The sequence below is a fragment of the Lutjanus erythropterus genome, chromosome 9 (assembly GCF_056507025.1).
Source record: "Lutjanus erythropterus isolate fLutEry1 chromosome 9, fLutEry1.hap2, whole genome shotgun sequence".
Lineage (NCBI taxonomy): Eukaryota > Metazoa > Chordata > Actinopteri > Lutjaniformes > Lutjanidae > Lutjanus > Lutjanus erythropterus.
The window spans coordinates 21,955,674-21,972,026 of NC_139325.1; the positions used below are offsets into that span (position 1 = coordinate 21,955,674).

The window sequence follows — 16,353 nt, forward strand, 5'->3', positions numbered from 1 at the left end:
TTTAAATATCTGCAGTGGTCGAAGCTCTTGGCCCTGCTCGTACCTCATCCTGCCCATTTGATACTTATCAATGCACTTTTTTATTACTTCCTTAGTTTTTAATGGCAGAAATGACCTCATCTGTTTAACTCACTGTCTCTTAGAGGAGGTTTGTCCACAGCGTCGTCCTTGTGAGATATGAATAATCTTTACGGAGATTTGTGGTGGACACTGCAGATTCTCTCTCAGGATTTCAGAGTTGTAAGCAGCTGCCTCAGCAGTTTTGCTGCAGTGTTCGTATAAGCATCTGTGGCGCTGTGCCGGTCTGTGAAACAGTGCCTCTGTCAGACTTCAGGGCACAGGTGACCAGGCAGTTTTTCAGGGTAACGGTATATTTGTGAGTTTGAGGTGCTAAAATGATCATGATAATTGTACTGCATGTGCTTTTTTTGGTAATGATTCATCATTCAGTTAATGTTTAGGGGTGGGTATTCTGTCTTTTCTTGTCTTAATTTATAATAATAATTAATTTATAATAAATATAAAACAAGCTGTTTCAATGTCTATAAACTGCCAGAAATATTTTCTGGCGTTTGATTGATGGAACGGTTTCTCTATTAATAAAGGAAAATAACTGAAAACATTACTGATACTTAAAATTAATATTTACAACCCTATAACTTTTTTTTTTAAATGATTGGGTATTTTGCAGCTATATTGGCATAACTGTAATATGTAATAAATGTGTATTCTGAAGAAGCCATGGCTGACAAATGATCATGATAATTGTGCTGCCTGTGCCTTTTTTGTAATGATTCATCATTCAGTTCATGTCTTTTTGGCAATAATGAAGTGTTTTACAAATATACTATTTTCAAAACTTTAATTTCTTGATTTATTTAATTGATTTGTGTTTAAAAACATGTTAATATTCACTGAAGGAATTTGGCATAACTTGAATAAATTATGTAAATGTTTATTAGTAAAATCACCTCATTTATTGACTGTCCAACTGTTGCACCACTAATCAATGTCATGCCACTTAGAGTCCATGCAAACATCTCCATATCTGTGAGCCCATGCCTCAGTTTCTGATCTTTATGAGCACCTGGAGCCTGCCACATCTCTTCCATGTCTGGTTACTGTTATCAGCGTCAACCCCCAACCCCAGCTCAATCAGTCTCCATACTGTATCTGTCACTCCACCACTGCAGCGGATCAGGAAACTACACTGAGCATGCTCACTGCAGATGCAGCCTGTAGATGGAGCAAAGTGAGAGAAGAGGAGGAGGAGGATTAGGAGGAGGAGAAAGGGGTGGAGAGAGAACGGCAGAGTCACACAGGAGCTGCACAAAGCAGTGCCGGGATGCTGCTGCATCTCTGAGAACAAGGGCTGCATGGGAGGATTTGTCATTGGCAGCACAGATGGAGTGTAAAAGCGGACTTCAGATGCATGGAATGTCAAATCGCCAAAGATCAGAAGATATGTGATCAGGTAAAGAAGATGAAGCTTTATGTGTGAGGGGATGAGTTGATGGTTAAGAAAGGGAAAAATGTTGAACCTCTGGAGAAATCGGGATACTCATTCATTCATAATTAGTATACTTGTGGGTAAGACATAATTTTGTCTGCTTTCTGTGCTCTGATAAAGGTGTATTTCATTATTGATTTCCAGGGACTCTTGGACAGCGTGGAGATGTACGCCTTCTACTCCCTTTTAGTCTACATCTTCTACACTGTCTTCAAGAAGGAGGAGGAGGATGCCTTGGAGGGGGCGTGTGGAGCTTCCTCAGATGTATGTCTAGCCACATCATGTCCAGCCTCGGGGGTCCTCAGTTTGGTTTTATTTGAGGATTATGCGTGCGTCACCTACTGTACCACCTGACAGTACAGAAAGTCTATAGTCCCCAAAATACAGGATGCAGAAATTGGTGGTGTTATTGTTGCTCTGCCCTTGTTGTGCATTCCTATGTATGCAATGTGTGAATATTTTGCGTGTCTGACCCTCATGTATGTTGCTCTGCTCAGGAGCCTGGACCTGTTTCCATGGAAACAGGGAGCAGGAGAAGAGATGGCCACTCCTCCAAAATGGGAAAAAAGGCTTGTGCTCGGCTTAGTGAGTCAAGTGAGTCCTCAGATAGCTTTTTACAACATTTAGACTCCAACAGAAAGGCTGCTGTATGATACAATCATGTATGATACGGATGGTTGAGTAATTAGTACATACATCCATTTAGGGTTGCTACTGATGATTGTTTTCATTGCTGATTTATTTGCCAATTATTTTAACAATTATTTGATTAGGCTATAAAATGCTGAAATGCTCATCACAATTTCCCAGAGCCTAAAGTGTTGTTTTCAAAACACTTCTTATGTCCAACCAACAGTCTAAAGATTCTTCATTTACTATAAGAATTATAAAGAAAAGCAGCAAATCCTTGTTGCTCTAAACTGTTTTGAGTATTTGTAATTTTTTTGAGTAGTAATTTTTCAAGCAAACCTGGCAAACATTCTCAGGTTCCACCTCAAATGTGAGGATTTTGTGTATTTTCTTGTCTTAAATTATGATATTGGATATTGGCACATTGGATGAGCAATCAAGTCACTTCAATATGTTGCAGTGGGCTTTGGAAAATCATGATGGGCATTTTTGGAGAGGTTTTTTTTTTTGGTGTTTAGTGTTTTAGATAAGCAGCAAATTCTTACATTTAAAAAACTGGAAACAGCAAATGTTTGACATTTTTGCTTGAAAAATGATTGAAACAGTTAATCAATTTTTATAATAGTTGGCCTCTAATTTTCTTTCGTTCGATACATTCCTTTACTCTTAAATATGTATGTTGATGTGTTGTCATCCAGGCAGCAGCAGTGACAGCGATGAAATGTCTCTGAGTGATGAAGATGAGAAAGATGGCCCTGATATCCCAGCATGCACTCCTCTGGCTGCCTTTTTGTCCTTCAAACAGGAGGCTGAGAAGAGGAGGGCTTCACAGGTTCAGCTGGAAACAACAGGAAAGGTGTAAAAACTGTGTCACCACCTTGACTGAGTGGAACAGGAATTAGAAGCTCCCCAAATAGGAGCTTCTGCAGTATGACTAAACCTGTGTGTGTGTGTGTGTGTGTGTGTGTGTGTGTGTGTGTGTGTGTGTGTGTGTGTGTGTGTGTTTCTGTTTCTGTACTGGCCAGTTATCAGAGTCTCCCCTGGTGGCTGTGATGTCCCACTTGCTGAGTTTTCTGGAGCAGTACTCGCACTTCCAGCAGCTGCAGCAGCAGGCCGACCAGTACCGGGTCCAGCTGAAGAGGCACCGCGTCCAGCACCGACGCCAGATGAAGGCCCTGCGAGCGTCTTACCGCCAGCGCCTCAGGGACAAGAACAGCATCATCAGCAGCCTGGAGGAGGCCATCAGCCAGGAGCAGACCCCGAGTCCACTCAGCGAGGGTGAGGACGGGAAAGGGAAGTGGAAGAGAGGGGGGAGGAGAGGAGAGGAGAGGAGAGGAGAAGGAAAGGATGGGGGAGGGTGAAATCGAGGTGCAAGAAGAGGGGATTGGTTTACATTTCCATGAAGTGGATGTGAGGACAATAGAGAAGTGTAGGTCACTGCACACAGACTTAAACACCAAAAGAATAAGTGATTAAGCTTTATTGTCAAAAAATAACACCAATTATAACTGTTTTCATTCTTAAAACCTTAAAACAAAGTAGCTTATACACACCCATCCTCACCAAGAGATTAATAATGATTCATTATTAGGTGGAGCCTGAGAGTCGCAGAGGTGTGATCCACTAAGTAGCCTACTGTTAATGGGTGAGGACAAAAAAAAAACTATCTTGGAGACCTCAGGTTGGGAAACAACACCTTATAGACTATGATGCATTGCAGCAGATTAAACTGTCCAACAGTCAGGCTGGGTAATATGGACAAAATCAGATACAATAAGTTTGACCAAATACCTCAGTATTGTGTCAGTATTGTAGGAATGACTATTTGTGCTTTTACAAAATATTAAAACAACGAGATTTTTGATAAATAATCATCAGTCAACATTTATGCCACATCATGATCAGGACTGGGGAGTATTTGGAACACGTATGTATTTAAAATACAAAATGTGAGTGACTACTCCATTATAGTTTAAATTGGTGGTATTCTGAGTACAGTTACTTGAGGGGATACTCACTGTATTGGATTTTATTTGCTTTAAAATGAAGCATGCAGATTTTTTATTGAAAGTGCAAAGTTCAGTGTGTTCAGTGCACCGGCTACACACCATACAAGAGGGACGCACAGCCAGGACACTGTTAGGAATGCGTTTTTGGCATGGAAACATGATGAACATTTTACTTCCACAGAGTCGAGAAGGTTGCAACATTACGCTGCAGTGAAAGCTCTGATTGCTCTAAACCATGAAGCAAGGTGATTTTTAAGTATTCCAAAAGTAATCCAAAGTATTTAGAATGTGGTACTTAATGTGAGTAATCTAATGAAGTACATTACAAATTACATTTCAGTAATCTGCAGTGGAATACCTTTAAAAAGTAACCTCCAACACTGATCATGATATAACGTTATTTAAAATCTAAGACGATATCTAGTCTTGTATCACAAGACTGATATATCATCAACATAGTGCCCACTTCTACTATGTAATACATGTTGTGGATGGGAGCATGTGCTCTTATTTGCAGTCATGGAAATCCAGTATTTTCACATTATTGTATAAAAATGTGAGCAGGATTCAAAAAGGAAAGCTCTTTCCCAGGCAGAGGAGAAAGTGATTTTTTTTTTATTATTTCATAGAGTCATTAATTCTTTAGACAGTGTCTTACATAGTTCACTTCAAAATTAGATATTTTTTTTCAGGCAGGGACACTGTGAACACCTCTTTTACAGAAGAATACAGTCATCAACAGAGGAGCAGACTCATTAGATTAATGCGTGTCTTGCTGTAAATGAAGTCAGCCAGACGAACTCTTTACAGCTGCGACTGACCTCAGAGCTTTAGATGTCGGTGTCTGCTGCGTTTCAGACTTGACCAGATGGTTCTCTGACCTCACAGCAGAAGGGTGCACTCTCTTACATAACTTATCTTTTCTGTGCATGTGTACAGCATGTTGACAAGTGCACGACTCCACTGAGGTGCAGACAGATTAGATTCCTGTCCTCCGGCTGACTGATGCAGCCTCAGAGAAATATGTCAAAATGTATGATGGTTCCTATGTGAATCTCAGTGTGTGGATGTGTTTAATGTGCACTACCTCTCATTTGTCCAGGATACATGATCACGTGGCGAGTGTCTTTGGTACTCGGATAGTGACTCTGTGGCTCTCTGTCATGAATAAAACATGTGTGAGAGTGCTGTTTTATTCCCTGCAAAAGCACTTTACAAGGTCTGGCACATGCAAGGCGCCACGTGCACTTGTGTTGGACTAAAAATAGCCCGGAGTCCCACAGTTACAAGGCTCTTAGGTTTGTTTGTTTGTTTACTGTAATGCAACATGCAGGACAAAGTGGAGGAGTGATGCTGGGCCTCTTGGATGTGCAGGATTTCCACCATTTGTGTATTTTGGCTGTGTTTTGATCTTCTCTTCTGTGTTTTATTTGAATGAATGGTTGCTTCTCCATTCAGTGGTGATTCATCAAGAAGAAATCTATTTTTTCAGTTTGAGAAAATACATTTTCTTACATCATCTCAGAGATTTCACGTTTCATGCAAGCATGTTTCCATCAATACCCTTGATGCACAGCTGCAGCCTCTCCTCCATTATTTTTTTTTCTTTTCCTTGCTGGCACCTCCACCTCTCCCTGCACCATTGTGACACAGCAGACCTGACATGGCGTGTTGATAGAATTAGCATTAGGCCCTGCAGTGAAAATCAGAGGTGACAGAGCCTGATAAATCATTGAGGAGGAGGACGAAAGCGATTAAAATGCTGTCAGGCATGCTGCTCAGGTCCTGATGATGAATGATAAAGGAGTTTTAGCAGGTTGTTGCATGATGGTATAAAAAAAACGTGAATCTTGTTTCTGCACGTGAGAAGCTGCAGTAATCTGTTGAGTTGAGAGAGGAAACACAGCAATGATAATGTTAACTTCACTGCAATGCACAGTGAGTAAATGGTGTGTAAATGAGCCTTAAGTGCATATTTAATGTTCATTAATATTACACACACACACACACACACACACACACACACACACACACAAACACACACTAGCATTCAAGCATAGTGTGGAAATTGTTCATGACTGTAAAGATTCTATAGAAAGCAGGTCAGAGTAAGTTCAAAGAATATTGATTGGTACTATTTCTGGGTGACATAATATGAACATGTGTCCAATATGACAGAATATGATTACATTTAGCATATTTATGTCTCCCAGGGGAGTCCAGCAGTGATGCAGGGACACAAGTGAGTGTCCACAGGCTGGTGGAATCTCTGTACGGTCTGCAGGGTGAGAGGAGTAAACTGAGAGGAGAACTCCGCCTGCTGCACTCACAGCTGGAGCAGAAGGAAAGAGACAGACACTCTCGCATACAGGCCTTTCAACAGCAGGTATGATGCTGCGTGTTAGTCAAATCCCAAGTGTTGTATGTATTTTAGAATTAGAAAAACTACATGAGATGCATTAATCATGATTAAAAAATGTGAAATGTGAATTATTTATTATGAAATCTCCAAGAAATCAACTTTAATTAGAATTTATATTATGCTTTATTTTATGTCCGTAAGTGTTGGGTAAGAGAAAGTGTCATTCTTTCTATATGAGGTGGTATAACTTATGGAGACACACAATGACTGTGCATGCATACCTTCATCAATTTCTGATGCCTCTCAGGTCCTATTTTACTGTACATACATACAGTATATGACAGTTGTGAATTTTTTATGTGACTCTGTGTAATCTACCCTACACTGCTGTTTTGGTCAGAGGCTTCTCATGCAAAAGAAATAATGTGTCTCAGTAGACTTTTGTCTTGATTTTAAAAAAGCTGAAATAAAAAATAGCAGAGTTATATAACTTCACATTGTCCTACAAATAATGAAATAACACAGGGAGTTGAACATGTCTATCAGAGTGGGAAATTACCACCAACCACCAGCCAAATCTTGGTTGGATATGAAAGATGCTGGTAGAGTTCAGACACAAAATAATTTACTGTTGAGCGGCTGGTTAATTTAAACATGTTTTCTTTCAGTGACTGGTGTCTGTTCACATTTTTGAAACTTAAATTCCCACCCTGGTGTCCACATTCTCAAATTAAACCTGTGTTAGTAATTTTGAGCTGTTCATGTTTCTTGCACAGATCGATGAGCTCAAGAGTTGCATAGAGGAGCGTGAGGAGGAGCTGTCACGACTCAGAACAGCCACTGTAAGCGCTGTCAGCTATTGATTTAATCATTTGTCAAGTCTTTGTCACTTTGCACGTCATCAGCAAAGCTAGCACAGTGTCTTCTCACACCCACTGAATGAAATGCCATGCTGTGAAAACGCCAAACATCACACGGCCTGTCTTGTATAGCACCTTAATTATGAATTCATGATGAAGACACATTCATCTACGAGGATATCTGGGTTTGTAATTTATTCTAAGATAAATTCTAAGTTTATCAAAAGCAAAGTTTAGCAAAACTAGATTTAAAATTAGACAGCGCTCAGCTGCACAATTAAAAAGTAATCATAGTTTAGTAATGTAAACTGAAATTAAATGGAGTTTAATTAATAAAACAAATTATTATAAATTAATTATATATTATTATATTATAATAATTAATTAATGTTTGTTTGTTAAGAAGTTAAAAAAAAAAAAAACTTATATTGTTTGTTAACTGCCATTGGCTGAAAGCTTTTTTTTTTTTTTTTTTTTTTTTAAACTTACTTACTTTTCTTAATCCATCTAAAAAATACAGATATTTTAAAACTTAAACCTCCTTAGTGTAAATTTAAAGGTAATACTGGGTCACATTGTTATTTGGAGTTAAAAGTTTTGGTGCAAAAGAATTAAATTTAATCTATGTTTAGAGCAAAAACTAAACTGAGGTTTACAGAGAGCTTTAAATTTAATTTTTCCTAATATTAAGCTAGTTTAAAAGTTTGGTGCAACATCATTTAAAATTCAAACATAATTTAATTGGGTTTCCTTGCTGGTGCAACCCAGCTGTGCTGTAAGTGTGAAGAATTCTGTTTTTGATGCATCTCTCATTGTTATGCTGAACCTCGTTTTATTTCCTCAGGGGGCCACAGATTCAGAGAAGCGGGTTCTGTGTCTGTCAGCAGAGAACGAGAGTCTGAAACAGAACCTGAGCCTTACGCAGGGCCTCCTGCAGCAGCTGTCAACCATCCCCTCCCAGTCCAGTACCATGCTCATCAAGGTGAGACGCAGCTGCGGGACTGAAGGCTCACTGATGTGCAACCAAAGCAGACATTAGTCATTTCAAACACAAATACTTGTAATTGACTTTGTTTTACATGTCGCTGTAGGAGAATGAAAACCTCCGCAGCAGAGTGCAGCAGCTGGAGATGTCCCTACAGCAGCGCGCTGAGCAGCTGTCACACCTGGAGCGACAGAGCGAACAAAGCGAGTGGAGGAGAGGAGAGGAGCTGAGGAAACGAGAGGACCGAGTGAGGGAGCTGCAGCTCGAGCTGGACAGAGAGAGAGGCAAAGAGCCGCTGGTCAAGGTCAGTCTGAGAAGGAATAATGGACAAAATATACATGGCCTCCTTATTTTTTGTTGTTAGCTAGTTCAGGTATTTTACCTAAAAGTGTGAGTCAACCTCACTTTAATTGAACCATAAACAAACTCAATGGACTTTGTGTCCTCAGTACATCCTGAATGACACACAAAAGTCTTTATGAACTGTTTGATACCAAAAAAACCTTTTTCAGTACAGACACTTTCTAAGAAAAAGGGGTGAACCAAAGTCAAATGTTTATTACTCGTGCACGTCTCCTGTAAGACATATTTAAGTTATAAGAAGCGGTTGTTCAAAGTTGTTTCGTAACTCTATCCTGGTACCACTTTTTTGCTTCCTAAAATATTTTGCTTCCCCACAGACTTAGCTTGGAAAAAGACACCCCTCATTTAGTTTATTTGCTTTCTTTTGCTCAATACCTGGGTGTCTATGGGATCCTGGTTGTTATTTGATCCCATAGACACTCAGCAATTCAGCCAATATAGCCTAATATTGTTGTTTCACATAGCTTCATACATAAACAAAGTTCTGTCCTATGGCATTTATTAGTTTGTGAAAGTGGGAAATCAGCCTCCCACTTTGAGAACCTCTGGTATATATCACTTACCACAGCACTTTTATATTACTTTCAAAATATTTCTGGCTGCCAAATTGACACCTGATTTTTTGGGGGGAATGCCTGGAATATGACATGATAAAAACATTTCATTACAAAGACATAACATGGCCATTGTGAGGCAATACATCATGCATCTAAGGGTTAACAATTTCTTTCTTTTGCACATTCACTGTACTGTACTGTAATGTCCTGTTTTTATGAAGCTCGTTCCATTTATGAGTAGTATAGTATCTGAACCAACTTCTGCCAAATTCAGTGTGAACGAGGTACAGCTAAAGTTAAACGTCCTGACATTGTAAATACTGTGTCTCAGTAGAGCACAGTTAACTCCGTAGTTTAAGCAGAAGAGCTTTATAAATAAACAACATCCAATGCTGCTTTCTTCTGTTATGTTATTCTGCTATTCTGACATGTTATAAATGATCAGAAGAGCTGAAAGAGTTTCTGTTGTAATTTGTGTGGGATCATGTCATGTAACGCCTGTACTAACAGTATATGACTCTACTTATGTGGGTTTTTTTCTCTCTCAGTATGTCACCCAGACTGTGGAAGTGGAATCACCTGCTACATTAAAGCACCTGACTAAAGCCAGACAGAGGAATGAGCTGCTGTCAGAAAAGCTGGCCAATCAGAATGAGCGGTGCAAACAGCTGGAGGAGCAAATCAGGAAGTCTGATGAATACAGCTGTAATCTGCAGCACAAGGTAACAGATTCACATTTAACTTGGTGGGAATCTTTATGTCATATCTGCTTTGAAGTAAACATATACTGTCATGCACACCCATGTATGCTGATCAAAGTGATTTTTAACTTGCAGTTTGGAACTATTAACATGACCTGTGTTTTAAGAAGTATTAAACTGTGCTACAGCAGCAACAAGTTAAAGCTGGATATAAGTTATGAGGTGAACCATCATGTGGGATTTTGTCAGTAATGCTCCGTAATGATGCTAAATCTCCATCAGTACACAAATTATTACTGTTGGCTGTGTACCACTAAGAGGCAAGGAAACTGGCAACAAATCCCACATGGTCCTCCTACTGCCATCAACGTTGATTTTAAAAAATGAAAACAGAGTTGACAAAGTCAAGAGGGGTAAATAAACCACAGTGTGTTTAGAGAACAGATGATCAAAGAAGAGAAAATCAAAGGCAGAAGGAGGAAGTTCCCACTTCGCTGCTGGAAATTCACAACCTGGATCAATTTCATTGACAGATGAACCCATTACAGAGCTGAACCTGCACAGATTAGACCAGTCGAGCTGACAGGCTGACAAATTGCTGTGCTGAACCTTTTGCAGATTGCAGCGTATGAGACTGAAATCAGTAAACTGAGAGAGGAGCTGCTGAAAGAGATCGGCCACTTGGAGGAGAGAAAAGAGGAGGCTGTGAAGGCTGCTGCCAGCTGCTCAGCTGAGCACTTTCAGAACCTGCAGGACCAATTTTTCAGTGAGTTACACCTCACGCAGTCCTCTGCCTGTATTTCTCATTATTCTGCTGCTCGGGACACTGAGCCAATCCAAAATGTCAGTATTTGACATCCTGGGACTGAGACACAACAATAAACAATCTTTTGGTGCATCTACAAACAGCACAGACAAATCCTACCTTTCTATATTTAAAGAAAAATGTCTTTAAATGGATAATTAAACATTTTATTTAGGAAGCTTATTAACCATCTCGCTGAGAGTCATGTCCTTAGGATACATGAAGCTCGAGTCAGCAGCTGGTTAGCTACGCTCAGCATAAAGATCAGGGAGAAACTGCTAGCGTGGCTCTGTTCGAAACACGTTACAGGGTTTTTTTGGACTAAACAAATGAAATATAACATGTTTAATACACTAGCAAGCTGTAGAGAGCCTGATCAGGAGATTTTGTTGCCTTTGGGCAGTGCAAAGTCAGCTGTTTCTCACTCTTTACAGTCTTTACGCTAAACTAATCAGCTGTAGCTGATATTTAACAGACAAATATGAGTGCAGTTTTTGGTAATAAGGGATTTATTAACCTTAATAAGCATTGTTCACACTTTATCTCTGGTAGCCATAAAATGCATAGCTAACTGTTAATATCTGTATAATTAACTGCTAATAAAAGCATAATAAAATGGGTACAAAAATGTAATAAAGCAACAAGAAAAGTTTAGTAGAAGTTTAACAATAACACAATATGTAAGTTAATTAAACTCAATAAATGTGTTTGTAATGGTCTTGCAAACAATTATATGAAAGGTTTTATTAACATTCTTAAGCAATCTATAAACTGTTAACACATTTCTTAAAAGGGCTTATAAATGTCTTATAATCTAATAATTGATGTTTTTATTGTGCTTTTATTAACACTCAAAAAGTCTTGTTGACACATGTAATGTAATGTTAATAACCATATATATAGGGCCTTATAAGGGCCTTATTACCTATTAACTAGTGCTTATCACAGGTATCTTAATAAAAAAGTGTTACACAATCTTCTCAACAAATTCGCAGCAAGTAAGCAAATAAACACATCCAACATATCAAACTATTCCTTCACATAGATTTATTTAGACAAAACTCTATTTGAGTGTGATTCTTGTTTTTGTTTTGTTCTTTTGTCAGGCTTGCAGAAGCGTCTGACTGCGCTCCCTCCAACTTTACGCTCCATGAAAACGGACTACACCAGCCTTAGGAGCCAGGTTCGAAACTTCTCAGAGTTTTACGGATCAGCTATCAATGATGCAAAAAAACAGGTTCGTACTCCCCTCCCCTGTACGTAGAGGAACTGCAAACCTGACCAAATTGACAAACCTAGTAAGGAGTTTTTTTTACTGTCTTTTGTCCTCGTCAGATTACAGCAGCAATCAGTGAGATGTCTGAAGCCAACAAAGATCTTCTGGAGAAATACAGGAAGGAGGTCGCCCTGCGTAGGAAGTACCACGAGCAGCTGGTGGAGCTTAAAGGTATGATGAGAAATAAAAGGCACTGCAGAAAATCAAATCTGCGTCATTAACTAACTGGGCGCCCTGTTTTCAGGCAACATCCGCGTGCTGTGCCGTGTGAAACCTGTGCTGAAGGAGGACCAGCACGAGGAGGGCCAGTCTGTGGTGGTAACAACGGACCCCAACAACGAGTCCTCCCTCAACGTGCTGAACAAAGGAAAGGGACGCATCTTTGAACTGGACAAGGTCTTCCACCCTCAGGCCACGCAGGAAGAGGTATGAAAATGAACAGCATATACAGGAAACGTTGTCATAACAGGAACTCAGGTAACCCTTTGTTCGGCTTTTCCAGGTCTTTCAGGAGATCGAGCCTCTGGTGACGTCCTGCATCGATGGCTACCATGTCTGCATATTTGCATATGGACAGACTGGCTCTGGAAAAACATACACCATGGAGGTATAAACTCCAGTCCGACAGCATTATTGCAGCCATAAAGTGATCATTTATAGTGTGGGGTCCAGGCTAAGTTATCTTTTCATTTTTCAGGGCAGTGTGGAGAACCCAGGCATCAACCAGCGAGCCCTGAAACATCTCTTCAGTGAGATCGAGGAGAGGAAGGACATGTGGTCCTACACTGTCTCTGTCAGCTCTGTTGAGATCTACAACGAGGTGTTAAGGTACAGAATGATGCACTTTTCTTCAGATGGCCTCATTTACCGCTAACACAGGGTGGCAAAATGTCTTTAAAAATCTATAACATTTACCAATAAAAGGCCTTAAAAACTATTAAATAGTCTTAAATGCCCCTGTTATCCACTGTAGCCTTTTTAGGTTTTTGCTATTCGTGTTTACAAACTTGTCCCCAGGCGGCCAAAGTAGTATCTGTCTGGATGGCAATATGCAGGGTAAATAATTGTCCAATTCCACCAATGTTTGGGAAAAAGACAAGCTTTAAAAAGTGGACAAATCATCACAAGGAAGTTGACTAAATGGATTATGACAACAGACCGTCTGTAGGCTAAATGACAGAATGGAATTTATTAGTTTCTAAATGGGGTCTAAATGGGTCTAAATGTCTGTCAGCATAGAAATTGGAAATTCATTTCAGACACTTAAACTCTAATAAGCATATTTGGAAAACAGTTTTTCAACTCAACCTGTTATTGATTCATTTTGCTTCATTTATAATTCTGAACTATATTTTCAGATTTGATGTTTAGTTTTATTGCAAAATTTGCCTTAAATTTAGTTAAACAACGACATTAAAAGTGTTACATTGAACTTGCTGATCTATGTAGACACCCTGTAATAGACATTATTAATTTGCTTCTCAGAGACCTGCTCAGTAAAGACGGAGAGAAACTGGACATTAAGATCAACCCAGATGGAACAGGACAGCTGCATGTGCCGGGCCTCAGAGTCATCGAAGTTAAGAGCTTTCAGCACATCAAGAAGGTGACATTGTGTTTTAAACAAGACATACTTCACTTTAAAGGAAAAAGGTGGCACTTTTCATGTGGATGTCCAGTCAGTGGTGATGGTAAACTGATGATAGCCAATTGAAGCACTGAGGCAGAAGAACTCTGCTTTCTTCATTCATGCAGCACTCACTGAGGAATTACTTGCTTCAGTTGGCTACATTTATCATCAGCACTGACTGGACATCCACATAAGTACCACGCATTCCCTTTAAGAATTATTGATGCTAATTATTCTGTGTTTTTGTCAAGATTTTAGCCACAGCCCGGAGGAACAGGATCACCTTCGGCACTCAGATGAACCAGCACAGCTCGCGTTCCCACGCTCTCCTCTGTATCACCGTTCAGGGCACTGACCTTGCCACCGGGTCCAAAACCACCGGTCAGCCACACATGCTTTTCTCCTTTTACAAGAAAAGTGTTTGAAATGCTCCTTATTGACACGAACTATAAATCTGAAGCAGATTTGGCATTCCCTATTCAGTCCCTCGGTTTTATTAACCCTCATCTAACTAAGATATTCATTCTCTGAATCAACATTTCTTTCCTCAGGCAAGTTGAACCTGGTGGACCTGGCTGGCTCAGAGAGGGTCTGGAAGTCTGGTGCAGAGGGAGAGAGGCTGAAAGAGGCCCAGAATATCAACCGCTCCCTGCTGGCACTGGGGGACGTCATTCAGGCACTGAGAGCTCGGCAGACTCACATCCCTTTCAGGAACTCCCGCCTTACGTACTTATTACAAGACTCCCTGGGAAAAGGCAGCAAGACTGTCATGGTGGTGCAGGTGAGATGCTCTGAATGCTGCTCCAAATTTATAGATTGTAACACGATTTGTATCATACTTGATACATGACTTTCTGCTGTGACCTCGCCAAACACATTTTTGCCCACAACTCAATAATTCGTATGCTAATTATGACAAAATTACAAACAAATATCTAATTTTACATCATTTTACATCCAGAGGGTCAGAGGTCAACTTCACTATGTATATTTTTCATGAGAACTTCCATCTTGCCAAAAATAGACTTAATAACTTATTAAATTCCTTCAAAGGTTACAGGTCAGTATAGTGGGAAGTTCCACATTAAATTTCTTCAGTATGTTATATTGATCAATTCAGATGACATTGTTTTGCCTACCGCACCACCACAAGAAGGTTCCTGTTTGAAAAAAAGAACCAAACCAATTGAAATTTTACAAAAGTAATGAACAATATTTGTTTCTAAAGTAAAAATTATTGTGCTCAGTCAATTTTCATGAATGCCTGACATGCCAAAGGTGAAACAAAAATATTATATATGTTATTTATAGTATTCATAGTTATTTAAGGTGCCAGGCTTTATAGGGTCAAGTCTTAGAAGTGTGACTTTTGTTGATGCATGTTTTGTTTCCACTTTTCCACTAAAGGTGTCTGCTCTGGAGAGTAATGTGGGAGAGACGCTGTGCTCACTGAAGTTTGCTCAGAGGGTTTGCAAGGTGGAGCTGGGCCCTGCAGCCAGGAAGATTGAAGCTGGTGGAGGACCGTGCGACTGACGGCCTTGAATCTGCCACCGTCTGTTCCCAGCGATCACCAGGAAGCCATGAATGCACCAATCAGATTATCACTCACCCTACCAATCAATCATAATGTCACTACAGTATCAACAAGATCAACAGCAATCCTGCTCAAGGGCTAAATCTGTGGAGGTCTATGTGGCACCTGAATGCCAACCTTTGATCGAGGTTAAGCATTACTGGCCTCCTCCTTGCCATTTTCTGCTTCTGACAAGTGAAAACCATTCATCATTAGATAATCTGCATGCAGGAGTATTTATTCTTCCACTCTGAGTGCCAAAACAACCTCAGACTCCCCCACAGTTTTAAGATTGATGCTTCCTTGAACTCAAACATCTCAGTCTCCCTTTTATTAAAACACCAAAATCCAGGATTTCTCTTATCAGCCTCTTGAGACTTTTCTCGCCGTGTTTAAACAGGTTCAACAAGCTTCCAGAGCCACAATATCAACACTTCATTTCTTTGCAGTATTCATCATCCTGCTATAAATGTCTGTAGTATGTGAGCTTCATCTCTAATGTTGTATATTTTTGAAGGTTGTAGTGTGTAGGAGAATGTGTTTTGTAGCAAAAAATATGGGCTATTATTAACCATTTCAATGACACTTAAGTCACATATTAGTGTAGTTTTTGTGAACTTGAGAAGAACAGTCACTGAACGCTTTTCATGTCTCTTTGGAGCCTTGATCATTTGCCTTTTGAGGGAAGAGGAAAGCTGCTGAAGGGATCAGGTGGCCTTGTATTAAGAGTGCAATATCCTCGTCATCGAGGAAGCAGTTTGGGCCTGTGTGGACAGAAGATGCACTTTATCGTGAAAGGATTGTTTCAGTTCAGGTATTTAGGTGCTTGCAATAGATATCACTTGTGAATGTCATACCAAAAACAGCTTATCGTTATCTGTTCCATCATTGTTCCTCTATTTATCACCCATTGAATCAAAAATAATTTGATTCAAGTGTAGCAAAGACATTAATGTTGCAGTAACTCCGATAGAGGTCACTTCATGATGATTAGAGAGAGAATTTTCAGAGAATTTTCTGAATAAATATGATGTATTTAAAAAGTGTCTTTCCTTTTTGGGGGATGCTGCATAACACGACGATTAAATATCT

At 39.7% G+C, this 16,353-nt stretch overlaps 1 protein-coding gene across 1 annotated transcript; it reads left to right on the forward strand.

The window, feature by feature from the left end:
- The first annotated feature begins 527 nt into the window (after positions 1 to 527).
- Positions 528 to 16,304, forward strand: LOC146321429 (kinesin-like protein KIFC3). The gene is made up of 20 exons (XM_084726579.1): positions 528 to 1,474; positions 1,655 to 1,774; positions 2,008 to 2,104; positions 2,839 to 2,996; positions 3,166 to 3,418; positions 6,363 to 6,535; positions 7,288 to 7,353; positions 8,216 to 8,353; positions 8,463 to 8,660; positions 9,825 to 9,998; positions 10,596 to 10,743; positions 11,889 to 12,019; positions 12,118 to 12,229; positions 12,303 to 12,484; positions 12,561 to 12,665; positions 12,756 to 12,886; positions 13,544 to 13,664; positions 13,940 to 14,069; positions 14,240 to 14,469; positions 15,096 to 16,304. Exons 1-20 carry the CDS (start codon positions 1,433 to 1,435, stop codon positions 15,219 to 15,221), a joined length of 2,835 nt encoding a protein of 944 aa, XP_084582705.1. The 5' UTR covers positions 528 to 1,432; the 3' UTR covers positions 15,222 to 16,304.
- The last annotated feature ends 49 nt before the right edge of the window (positions 16,305 to 16,353 follow it).

Excerpts from the sequence above, each read along its gene's own strand:
- LOC146321429 (XM_084726579.1), top strand. The coding sequence starts at position 1,433 with ATGGAATGTCAAATCGCCAAAGATCAGAAGATATGTGATCAG. Across the intron at positions 12,230-12,302 it reads GCAGCTGGTGGAGCTTAAAG|GCAACATCCGCGTGCTGTGC; the intron begins GTATGATGAGAA and ends CCCTGTTTTCAG. Across the intron at positions 14,070-14,239 it reads CACCGGGTCCAAAACCACCG|GCAAGTTGAACCTGGTGGAC; the intron begins GTCAGCCACACA and ends TTCTTTCCTCAG.